The sequence below is a fragment of the Podarcis liolepis genome (assembly GCF_965112155.1).
Source record: "Podarcis liolepis genome assembly, chromosome: 9".
In the NCBI taxonomy this organism is placed as follows: domain Eukaryota; kingdom Metazoa; phylum Chordata; class Lepidosauria; order Squamata; family Lacertidae; genus Podarcis; species Podarcis liolepis.
In genome coordinates this window covers 36587130-36600151 of record NC_139564.1, presented here as the reverse complement: position 1 = coordinate 36600151, position 13022 = coordinate 36587130, and the positions used below count along the sequence as shown (strand labels likewise).

Below are 13022 nucleotides of genomic sequence, written 5' to 3'. Positions count from 1 at the left end.
ATTACTTCTGTGATGGGTGTTAGTTTTCATTTTCACAGCTGGTGCTTTGGAATCAGGTGGAGCTGCTCCTAAGGCAAAACAGGGTGTGCTCCTGTGTAGGGATGAGGGAGAAATTAAATTTCATTCACATTTTAAGCCAGATATATCAAATTTGCTGTTTCTGAAACAATATGAAAACCAGCACACAACCATCCCTCGAAATTTTCACTTATCTGAAATTTGCTCCGTAGTTCTCCAACTGAAAAATCTTTACGAAAATACATGTTACGGGAGAGTGTGCATAAAAATAATGCATTCATGAAAATAGCATACAAAAATGTATTATATTTGGGGCTGCATCCTAAATAGTGAACACGACATGCTTCTGACAGTTGTCCTTGTGCACTAAATGCTATAGCACTATTGGCTTATTTTTAGTTTAGGGTAAATTTTGTATACACTCACCCTGAATTGAAATCAATGAAAGATCTATATAGGCAAGTCAAGCTTGCAATCTAGGCTAAACTCTGATTTTTACAATGATGGAATTTTTCCAGAGGGATCGGTAACTGTGTTCACAGCAGAGATGGGAAACGAAAAGCCCTCGAGATGCTGTTGTCTTCCAACTCCCATGAGCCCTGGCCATCATAGCTTGCAATCAGGAATGATGGAACTTGTAACATCTGGAGGGCCAAGGTTGCCCCAGACCTGTGTTGTGGCTATTGCAATAAAGAGTCTTGCACTGCAAATGGGTGGAATGATGGCCCTATTAACGTCAGCTAGTAATGTAAGAGAGGCTGTCTGGAGTTTGTTCCTATAGAAAATTGTAGCAGGAAGGTTATTCGTTTCCGTAGCAGTTGAGTTAAAATGTAATGCAATAGCTAATCAGATAAATCGCTTATTTCACCCTTAATTTCCACTCTATATTCAAGAACTAACAGGAAGGAAATACTAGATTACTTAATACATTTGGAAGATAGCTGAGAAAAATAGCAATTCTTAGTTTTCATGGATGTTTGCCATCCCAGTTAATCCATATTAACTTTTTAAAAATGTTCCTCTGTTTGAACTAAGCATTTACCCCCATACGTAGCTCTAGATTATATTTCTGTGTTACAGTTTTTACTGCACCCATGTATGCATACTTGTGAAAGTGCTGCAGTTTTGTTTAATGTCTTGCTGCCTTACACCTGAGTGGTAGCAGGGAGGCTGAAGAGAAAGACTGTTTAATCATGGATTTATAGCTACCTTTACATAGGCAACATAACAATGGGCCAAACAGAGTGAGATACTTTTTAAAAGGAAGATTTCTTTGAACTCCATATTTGCGCTTGTTCAATCCCAGTTGACTAGGTTTTGATCAATACCAGTTGACTGTAATCATTCCTGGAACACTTTTAACAACTATAGTAGTTAAAAACATCTGGAAGCCTCTGGCTATATCACTGTCAGTGACAAATCCATGGGTGGATAGACCGTAGGTCTCAAAACTTGTATAGAATCATAGAATTGCAGAGTTGTAAAGGACCCTGAGGATCATGTAGTTTAACCCCCTGCAATGCAGGAGTATGCAGCTGTCTCATATGGGGATCGAACCTGCAACCTTGGCATTAACAGCACCATGCTCTAATAGCTGAGCTATCATGTGCTTAGGGGCGTCCTCTTCCAATGCTAAGCTCATGGGGGCCCCCCGCAGTGGCCATGAAGTACAGTGCCCCTCGCTGCACTTTTAATTGCCTTTCAAGCCATGGAAGATGACAGTCTGAAGTGCAGAGCCTTTTATATCCGTGGAGGGTTACCCTGCATTTTAGACACCTGCAACATCAGGGTACAAAAATGTGTGGGGAGCATCTGCAAACAACAGTGCTTCAGCATATCGCTTTCCACAAGTTGGAAGGCAGTAGAAATTATGCTGCCTCACTGCCCATTCTTCCTAGCTCAGCTTCACACCTGAAGAAGGTATTCCTTGTACCTACTCTGAACCTTCACAGGGGCTGGGGCTGGTGTGAGGGAAAAACACTGATCCTTGGGGATAATATGTGGAACACAAATATACCAAATGTCTTCCATAATAAATTGGGGGGCATGAAATGCTTAAGGAAAGTAGATTGTGCAGGTGAGAGAAAACGCTGGAGTGAAGCACGGTGGGAGTGCTTTAATATATTTTAGTTTTCTGCCCCTCCTCCCCTCACCTTGGGTATTATTGAACTTTTATCCTCAGATTATTACAACATTTTTACTGTTGAGGTTCTTTTTTCTTATTGTTGTTTCCCTCATTGTTTCATTTATTTCTATATGTTGTTATTAATCGCCTTGAGCTTATTTCGGAAGGAAAAGTAGGGTACCAACATTCATTGGAACAAAGGTGCTTTCAGCAGTTAGCAAAACACACACACATATATATGAATGAATACAGTGTATTATTTGCCATCTGTAATACTGTAAACCTGTAAGCACAGTTGCAAATTTAATCTTACATGTCGATCATATAAGAATGGCAAAATGATGAACTAAGTAATTGGCAAAATGGTGTGTTCTGTTGTTCAAAGCAGCCCATGTGTAATGAGACCTAGAGGATTTGTTGGAGCACAGGAAGCAATCAGAGACGGGATCTGTTGTCCTGCCAGCAGCTTTTGCCAGAATAACAATTAGTGTTGGACTTTGTGGCAGTGTTACCGGCAGATGCCAATTAGGCATAAGAGTCAAAGGAAAGCCCAAAAAACCTGTATTTCCTTGTCTGTTCTTTCCCTGTCTCCACATTGAGTGGAATACTATCTAGCAAATGATTCTCTGGCATGTAGAGAAACTTATATTTCTGTCACAGCTCTTGGAACTCTTCCAGAATACTGGCAGGAACTTTAGAGTCTTATGAATAGCTATCTATTCTTATAGCAGGTTTATTTTTACATCCTGTATTCATTTCACTTGAATACACTATGCTGGCACCCACAAAGTGCATTTATCATATTTTTCCAAGCACACTCTTCAGGGCACTTGTGTATGTATGTGTGTGTACACACACACACACACACACACACACTAATAGGATCGGTGTTTTTTCACATTCTAGGCTAGCAGTCTTGTGACTTTATAGATCCGTATGTATATAATTGGACAGAGATTTTGCAAGTATAGTGATGGGTGTCTAAAAGCCCTGATGTATAATTGATAATGACAGCAATGCGTATATAACAATTGCTAATTCTATTTGAATTGTGTTGGGTGGGAAGGCATTGAAGATTTTGATATTTTAATTATCAAATCATCAATTTTACATAGTTTTTTCACGAAAATATCTTTTGTTGTTTTGTTGTTGTTTATTTATTAAATTTCTATACCACCCTTCATCCAAGAATCACAGAGTGGTTTACAATATAAAAACAAAAATAAGATAAGTAGGAAGCCGAATTGCAGGAAATGAGCCCAGTATCCTCTCTGGCATTTTGTTACCAAGCAACTGATAGATCAGAGCCATACCGCCTTTGAACCTAGAGATATCATATCAATCGTGACGTTTCACTGTTGATAGACATGTTTATTAATTTGTCTAATCCACCTGTTTCTGAGCTGCTTAACACAATTGGGTGGTTTTTGCTACACTACACTTGGCACTAGTGAGGTCACTGCTCTCAGACTGACCTACCCTGGTGTGCCAACATGGCCGTCAGGGTAGGCAGTACTGAATTAGATGGGCCACGGGTGTGAGTTTGTACACTAACTTTGCTATGTAATGGGGCATTTCTGGATTATCTGTTGTGTGGGTGAGAGGGAAGGCAAAATTAGCAGGAAATTGGCCCTGATGCTGTGGTTGCTTCATTCATGCAACACCCTGAATGGGGAGGGCTTGCGTCGCAAGGACATGGCTCCCACATGGCTTTGAGTGCATGTAAATGAGGTCTTATTTCTTCTTCTGTGGTGTTTTTGGATGTCTCGTCTCTTGAACTACTCAATTCACATTTGCTGCAACTTGTATATTTATCTTACCTGGTGACTTTTACACACACTTCTCTTGAACTTGATGTTATTTCTGTATTGAATGTGCCTGGTGAAGCACATAGTTCAGCCCCCTTCCTGGCTGTTCATGCCTGGCATTTCACAATAGAAGCAGGTGATAGAGTTTGTTTTAAATATGATTATCTTTCGTATCTTGACATGTTTTGTATTTTTCTCCTGTTGAAAATGGTCATGAAAAAGGAAGGCTCTCTGGAGAAAATGGCAGAGAGTTGAAGGTTTTTGTAAAGACCTGACTTTTATTGGGATACTATTGGTCCTTCAGACGTTGTTGGACTCCAGATCCTATCAGTTGCAGCCTGCAAGGCAGCGGTCAGGGGAGTTGTAGTCCTGGAATAATGGAAGGGCCGCAGGCTCCCCATGCTCATTCTTCTCATGAATCTGGATGGTAGAGTGTAACCTGTTAGGGTCATGACAAATGTCAATGTTGCTGGTTGCATAGCTGTATGTCTTAGCAGTGGGGCCACAAGTGGATGGCAAAGAGAAGGCAGAACGGTTCAACACCTACTTTGCCCCAAAAGGAAATTGGTGCCCAACCCAGTGACAGCACAATAAATGCTGCGAGGAGGATGCTGCAGCGCAAGATAGGAAAAGAGGTGAAGTGTTGTAGAATAATCCAATTGAAGAAGCTAACAAATCTTGGCTGAATCTAGGCACGTCAAAGAAGCGATTCATTTAAACGTGGTGCAAACTCAAACAGGGAAATCTGGTAGGGACAGATGGGACTCCACAGCGCCATCTGGTGTCACGGTGTTATATCGCATATACAACACATATAAAATGCTTTTTCTTTACCAATCTAGCCAAGTCCCATGTTGCTGGTTGGGAAGGAGCCCCCATAACACTTTAAGCTTCAGGGCCCCAAAAATGTAATGCCACCACTTCCTCTGCCTGCTCTTTAAAGATCCTGTGTAAAGAGCAGGCAGAGGGATTTTATCTCCCTGTTTTTGCACTAAGTACCACTATTACCTCATTTATATTCACACTTTCCACTAATTTATGCGTTTTTGTAAACATTGGTTGAAGAGCTACATCACAAAATTCAGATAGGTGTGAATTTCAAAGGATGGCTGTGTTTCAGTTTGCATGTTGCTACAGAAACTGCAAGTTTGATATGCTCAACTTTAAATGCATATTGAATTTAACTTCTCATCCATCCCTCCTCCAGCCTTAATGTTTTGTGTTAGACATACAAATGAAATTAAGGTAATGTGTGTAGCGGAATTAAAATAATGTAATTTACAGATGATACTGTGCCTTTCAGATGTCTTAGACTGCAGCTCTCATCACATCTAGAGGCACTAAGTTGGTGAAGTCTGGTATGTAGTTATAGAATTAATAGGAATAAGTCAAATAATAGGATTAATAGGAATAAGTCAAAATTATTTTGTTACGTTATTTTGAATATTAATACCATTGATGGAAACTTGAAAAAGCTTGTGGGGAACTGAAATGTGGAGATCTGGATGTACTTGCTATCTATGTGTTTTCCATGTGAAATTTAAAACAGGAAAGGAAAACACTTTGGAATGGGAAAGAAAACACTGTTCGAAGAATTATTGTTTTAAGAGACAGAATGTGCCGAATTGAAACAGAAGACTCAAGAAATGTGTTCGGATATATAAATAAAGCAATATAAGGGATCAGAAAGAACATGGCTGCATTATTATTATTATTATTATTATTATTATTATTATTATTATTATTGTCATCATCAAAATCAGTTTCTAATGAATGCTTTGTAGCTTCTTCTGAAAGGCACCAAGTACAACCCTCAAAAATATAAATGTCTAAAAATGGTGGGGTGGCAGCACAGAGCAATAGGGAATATACAGTTTGTGGCCTCCTGTTACACTTTCTGATTTTGTGTTGCTGCAGGCACTGGCTCTCTTCGATCAATTAACTTCTAGGCCTATTGAAAGAAACATTACCTCACTTCATAAAATGGAGGCTTGAAAGCGTGAACTCTTTTCATTAACTTAGTTTTCTGTTATCAAAACAAACAATAATTCTTATTTGTGTTTTACAGTGTAGTGCGTGCATAAAGGGAATGTGTTCTGTCAACAATTATAAATGAATATGTTAAGATATTAACATTTCCCAGTGACACTGAACGTAAGACAGCTTTAAATAATGTGACGGATTAGGAGACCCCTAATGTCTGAGCAAAGCTTTTATTGTATATACAGCTATATATAATAGTACATCTGTTGTAATCTTAGTTAAGGGAGGGTATCGGATCTCTGAAATGGATATGATAGGGCTTCTCACCAGCTAAATTTTGACCAGATAAAATCCAGTACTTTTTTGAAAACTTTAAAATGGCTCCTTTACAGTGCTGCAAAAATATAATATTAGAAATATGATAGGACAGTCAGAATTCAGTTTTATTCTCCGCTCTTAACTTTTGAATAATGGCATGTGACTAAATCTGAGTGGCGTTTCATCATTGCATCCATAATTACATCCATTTATACTGATCTGTTTTGTCTTTGAAATAGCAGAAATCCCTAGTATACATAGATTTCATTTATTTAGGACTCTTCCAAGGTGGGAGTCTTCCTGTATGAGAAATAGATTGAAGCTTCATCCCCTAGACTTTGTGCTGACTTGAGTGAATTAAGGAATTAAGAAAATTATTACATAACGAATAGGCTTTAAATTATGGCTTGCAGGAATATTACCTCTCATTGACAAGTCAGTGCTGTGAGTTGAATGGCGTTTGATCCAGGCTTCTGCTAAAGGAAAAGAAGACAATTTTTGCCACTTACCTCTTCCTGCAACAGATCCCCCATCCGCCTCAGCAATGTGTTCCAGAGGGGCTGAGGGGTCTTTCAGAGTTGCATGGAGGGTGTTGCACAGGGAAAGGATAGTTTGCTAGAGCTGCTTCTCGCCTCCTTTCACAGATTGCTTCCACTAGATCAGGTATGGGGAACCTTTGGCCCTCCACATGTTGCTGAACTAGAACTTCTGTCAGCCCCAGCAAGAATGGCTAATGACCAAAGATAATGGGAGTTGTAGTTCATCAACATCTGGAGTGTCAAAGGTTCCTCAAACCTGCTGTAGATGAAAAGCCATTCTGCAAAGAGAATGGCAGCATTGCAATTCTTCTGGTGATCCAGTATACTGATGGTGGCTGGCATTTCTAGCATGACAGGAAGTATAAGGGAAAATGTGTTGGGAAATGTCATCTATTTAACCTGTCCAAATGATACTGAATGACATGCACAAGGTGTGTGGAATGTTGTCATCTGCACTCTGCTTTGAAAAACAGAAAAGAATAGGCTTCTACATAGTCAGTCAACTTGTATTAGCCCAAAACTAGCTGCTGTCCTTAAAATTCCCATGGTGTGTCTTATTTGTATAGTCACATAGTGTTATTACTAGTGGCTACTGTATTTACAAAATGTTATCTTACCAAAATGTACACTCAACAGTTTTGTAAACTAATCGCCCAACATCGTTTCCAATTGAACATGAGAATTTGACCACAGAAGGAATCAGCAAGAACTAAATTTGCCTTACACATAAATAAGAATTAGTTCACATATCTGATTATGATTTCTTTTAATCAGAGTTCAGAAAGAAAAGTAAAATCGAATTTCTTTCTCTTAAAACCCTCTTTCCATACCTTGACCTCATATCATTTGACCTTTGGGACAGAGAGAAAGGCAGCCCTGAAAAATGAGTGCAGTTGTCTTTCCTTTCACGGATGCTCAAGACATCTTGGTCACAAAAGTTCTCTTTTTTGAAAGAGAAAAAAAAATGCAGACAACTTGTCACGGGAATGGAGACAACTTGTCATGAAGAGCTTGCAGCATCTGTCATCCTTAGGAGGAACGTATTAAGCTGACAGAGGCCTTGTGGCTCCATAGTATAAGTCACAGGTGTTATTAACCATAATAGCTCAGTGAAGAGACTCATTTAATAAGAGGTATGCAGCTGTCATCTGGGCTAATTTGAGTGTATTTCTACCAGCAATTTCACCAAGATAACAGTGATTTGTGCAATACAGGGCATTTCTTGTCCTTCCCTTAAAAATTCAAACCTTAAGTATTTTCATGGGGTACGTGCAGTGCTTGTTCTTTTCATCCCAAAGGCCAAATAAGGAGTCAGACACAGTAGGTTGGGTTGAACTAAGGGCCAGTTTGTTAAACAACGAGCCATATGAATACCTGCAGAGGGAAACCCCTTTAGGTTGGGGAGTAAACGGAACCCCAGGCCAAGCCTGCAGCTAACCAACTTGCCTGAAGAAATGGGGAGTATATACAAAACACTGCTAAACCTTTTGTTACGTAAATACTATACTGGTATTGTCCAGGAGGGAGAGAACATGCCAGTCGGGCATGTGGTGTCTGCCAGGGTCCTACTCAAGTGTAGGGCTGAACTCCTGACAGTAAATACTGGCCGTTACCAGAAATGGGGAGTATGGCAGAGGTGCCTGCCCCTTATCCCAGGTATACCACCCTGGGATAGGAGAGGAGGCACTGGCCAGAACGAGCAACTGGTGAGCAAAAAAGCCTCCTTCATGGCTGAGAAGCGGTTCTAGGTCATACTGAGAGTTGGGGGGGGGAGAGTGGGTGCTGCTAAGAGAAGGGAAGGGGGGTAAAGGTAGCCTTTGGCCTCTAAATAGGGAGTTGGCTCCACTCCCACCGCTTTCACGTATTGGGGGGGGGGGCAGTGTGGTGATACAGAGCGTCCACCAGGAAGCAAACCACAGCACCACAGATCTCAAAGGTGTTCTGCTCCTGAGACTGGCTGGCTGAATGGTATTTCTGTAATTTTCTCGGTTGAAAAAGAATTTGATTTAGAGTATTCAAAGTACTATTGCACCAAGAGTATGATCTCATATTTTAAAGAACATTTCTAAGTCATTGCTGTTCCCCATCACACATTTCGCAGCTAATTAAGACCTGGCATTGTAAAATTATTGTTATGGGTTGGGCAGGGAAGGCTTCCAATTCCTGGATCTAGCAATTAATTAATCCAGTTTATTTGTAAGATTTGACACACAGCAAATGGGTAAGAAGCAAAGCACCCCTCAGATCCAGATAAGGAAAAAATTGTGCTTTTATGAAACCATTATCACAAGCAGTTTTAATTATCTTCTGTTAAACCCAATGATGTGTATTTTTCATTGTTACTAATTAAATGACTGACTGAAAATCCCCATAAGCCTTAAAAACTAAAAGAATGTTTGTGTGAGATATGTATGAGAGCATGCTTACATTGCATATTTAAAGAATATTGGGCTTCTTGTGCATTATGTATTCTGTACAATCACATTTGTTTTGTGCCGATGAATTTTAGGAGGAAACAAGTTGAGGAGCCAACCTTTCCGTCTGAACTGGGCTTGGATTTCTCTGGAAAAAGAATATTATGTTGTAGACGAGGAGTCAAGGGTTCTGGAAGTAACACTCAAGCGGAGAGGCTATCTGGGGGAGACATCATTTGTTAGTGAGTATACCTTTAATTTGTCCAAATGCAATTTTATTAGAGGAACTTACAAACCATCAAAATATGATTAAAGGGTGGTATAAAATGGTTGAAAATAAACCATACTCTTAATATCTAATCAATGCATTTCTGCTGTAAAATGGTCAATTACAGCAATTCTTGGCTTCATTGGTTATCTGCACAGGTTTTTTTTTACAGTTTACTACAGCAGAGTGGCTTTCACATGGCTTCAAAACCATGAATGCACAAGTTTATAAATATGTTCCGGATTGTGGACTAGTCATATTTGACTGACTCATGATTTATTGAAAAATTACTTGTTACTGTATAGATTTGAAAGATGCATTAATATAATTCCCATTTATTTCATTGGTTACTGTGTACCAAGGCATTACTTGGAACATTTGGGTACTATTAACTTGTGGTTGTTAACAAGTGCCCTGTTTTGGGTTCTGTGACCTCTTTAAAAACTATTTTAAAACTGCTGCAGTGAATATTGGTCTTAAGCAGTCATAGTGCACATTGAATGAGAGAGAATATGGTCAGAAAACTGTTAATGTTGTTTAATGTTTCACAAAAGCCAGGGAACTTTCCCAGCTTCAGCAAAATGCCTTGACTGCCTTTGTGAGAAACAGAGAAAAGAAAGTCAATAAGAAACACCAAAGTGTCCTTTATCAGATGCTTTTCAGAAGTATTTAGATAAATGTGAAGTGGAACATTCCAGTCGGCCACTGGAGAACGCATGGAGACGTTTTAAAACACATTCCTCATAAGGCTCAGTGTGCAGAAATGCAGTCCTACAATGCCAGTGCTTTCCTATAAGCTGGGCGATACCTGGTTTTCAACATAACAATATATCACCAGTTAAACATTGTGATATTTCAAAATATCACAATATCTGAAATAAGGCTGGAACTATGTAGAGATGAACATGGTAATGTCCTGGCCACTGCTACTACTTAAGGGTCTAACTCTAAAACTGATACATTTCTACTTACCTTTAACATATTGTTACAACCGTTACATTATAGTACTACAGTACCAATAATAGCACATTTTCTCTAAAATTAAAGCTGTAGAAGTAATTAGTAGCATAGATATAAAAGGTTCCCTAAAAATTAATTACATTACTAAACAAGAAAAAAAATTCAGTGTCACACTTTTAGATATTCAAATATAATTCACTATTGAGTCTTAGTTGAATGTATACATCGCACAACACCAGTTATTTGATTGTTTGTTAATTTTCCTTTCTAAACCAGGACAAAATCAAAAGAATGAAATGGATAAATTTCAACAGGACAAAATATAAACAAAATTTGTATTTTTATTGCCAGGAAAATTTGCATTTCTTTTATGGACCAGGCCAAACCAGAAAGAATGGATAGAATTTTACAGAACAAAAATCATTAAATGAATTTTTTGCAAGGAAAATTTGCATTTTGGCGTTCTCTGGCAATAGAGATGCCCTTTGTATTTGAAGAACATTGCCAGCCGTGCTGAACACACTTTCAAATGGCACACTTGACCCTGGGGTAGCCAAAAACTTGTTTGCAAGCACCTTCAGCACTGGGAAGGATGCCTGATGTGCCTTCCACCACATCAGAGGGCATTCATCAATGCCCCCTCTTGGCATAGCCATATAGGAGAAATGGGGAGCATAACGAGGTTGGGGGAGACACAGAAGAGGCTCAAACGGTAGTGCAGGGTGGGTTTTCCTTTTCTTTTAATCTGAAGCAACTTGCAAACCAAGAAGCATCTCAAGAGTACATTTCCCTCCTGCTTGCAATTGGGTAGGAGACAGCTGAAGACTCGCAGAGTTAACATGGGGCTGGTAGCATCCCATGGGCTGTTTCTGCCCTGAAAGAAAGGCACACACAACAAGCACTGGGTGTTTCCCCCCTTTTATTCTGAAGCAACTTGCAAGCCACAATCACACACACACAGAGAGAGAGAGAGAGAGAGAGAGAGAGAGAGAGAGAGAGAGAAGGAGAAGGAGAATCATGGAGCAAGGAAGGAAGCAATTTGGAAGGGAAAGCGTTAACACACAGAGAGAGAACACATGCAAGCAAAGCATTGCAGAGCAAATTGAGCTAAATAAACATTGGAACACACATGCAGAGAGAAAGAGAAGCAGTGAAGGAGAATTGGGGCTCCTTCACGGAGCAAGGAAGGAAGCAACTTGGAAGGGAAAGAGTTGAGAGAGCGTGCAAGTGAAGCACTGCAGGGCAGACTGAACTAAAGAAACATGGGGCTCAAGAAGCCTCTCAGCACAGACCCCTGCACCTCCAGGAAGGTTCCTTGCCATAGTGCCATGGCTCCAAGCAAAGCATCAGCTGGGCACACCAACAGAGGGAGGAGGGAGTCAGGGAAACACAATCACCCCCCTCCCAAGCAGTACAGGTTTTTTTTTAATAAAATTTTTATTGGTTTTTCACAATTTTTATAAACACAGACAATACACAATACAAACAAACAAACACATAAACAAACATGTATAATTTCAAATCCTTTTTTTCTTGAGCCTTACTTCACCGACTTCCCCGTACCTCCCCTTTCTGCATTCCAATTTCAACTTTGTTTCAGCAAATCCTGCAAGCAGTACAGTTTTAGCAAGGGGCCGGCTGCCCTTACAAAAAACAAAGTGTCAGCTGGGTGCTTTTTGCTGCTGCTGGCTGCTGCTTCACAAAAACAAATGTACCACACACACCAACCAACGGCAGGGGGGGGGGAGACACACCCACAAGTGGTACACACATGCAGATGGAGAGGGGAATGACAGAAGAGGGTCAAATGCTAAAGGAAGGTGTCTACTTTTTACTAACCCCAGTTTATGTCTTTACGAGGAAAGGGCTCCAGAAGTCAGAACCTGCAGGCTTTCCCTAAGCCAACTACCAGCCTGGCAACTTTAAGCAAGAGCCTTGAGAGAAGAAGTCCCTGCTTGCCGGCTGGGTGGCCAGGGAGGTTTCTTAAAGCTCTGTTTGGTGATATCTGCTTGGCAATACAGTGGTACCTCGGGTTACATACGCTTCAGGTTACAGACTCCGCTGATCCAGAAATAGTGTTTCAGGTTAAGAACTTTGCTTCAGGATGAGAACAGAAATTGTGCTCCAGCGGTGCAGCAGCAGCAGGAGGCCCCATTAGCTAAAGTGGTGCCTCAGGTTAAGAACAGTGTCAGGTTAAGAACGGACCTCCAGAACAAATTAAGTACTTAACCCGAGGTACCACTGTATTTAAGTCAGCCTGCTGTAGTGATTTGCGGTGATTTGCTTCTCCTGCAGCAGACAGGGAAAGTTGAAGCTGACAGTGACTACTAACCGGTTCTCAAAGCTCTGGTGATATCTGCTGCACAATTTTTGAATCTGCCTGCTGTAGTTAATTTGTAGTGTTTTATTGCTGCTGCAGGAGACGGAAGGTGAGACTCACAGTGACTGCTAAGGGGTTCTCAAAGCTGTTTGTTGATATCTGCTGGGAGACATTTGAGTCAGCCTGCTGTAGTGATTTGCAGCTATTTCTTGTTGCTGCAGGATGCAGGGAGGAGTTGTCTGAGGTAGAGTTAGCAAGAGCTGCTCACA

The 13022-nt window shown here is 40.3% G+C and overlaps 1 protein-coding gene across 2 annotated transcripts in view; it reads left to right on the top strand.

Moving 5' to 3' along the window:
- Positions 1-13022, top strand: part of FREM3 (FRAS1 related extracellular matrix 3) — a 79313-nt gene that overhangs the window by 20837 nt on the left and 45454 nt on the right. For both annotated transcript variants that reach the window (XM_083519843.1, XM_083519844.1), the window contains exon 3: positions 9301-9447. In XM_083519843.1, coding sequence (XP_083375969.1) covers positions 9301-9447 — 147 coding nt within the window. The remainder of the gene's footprint in view (positions 1-9300; positions 9448-13022) is intronic.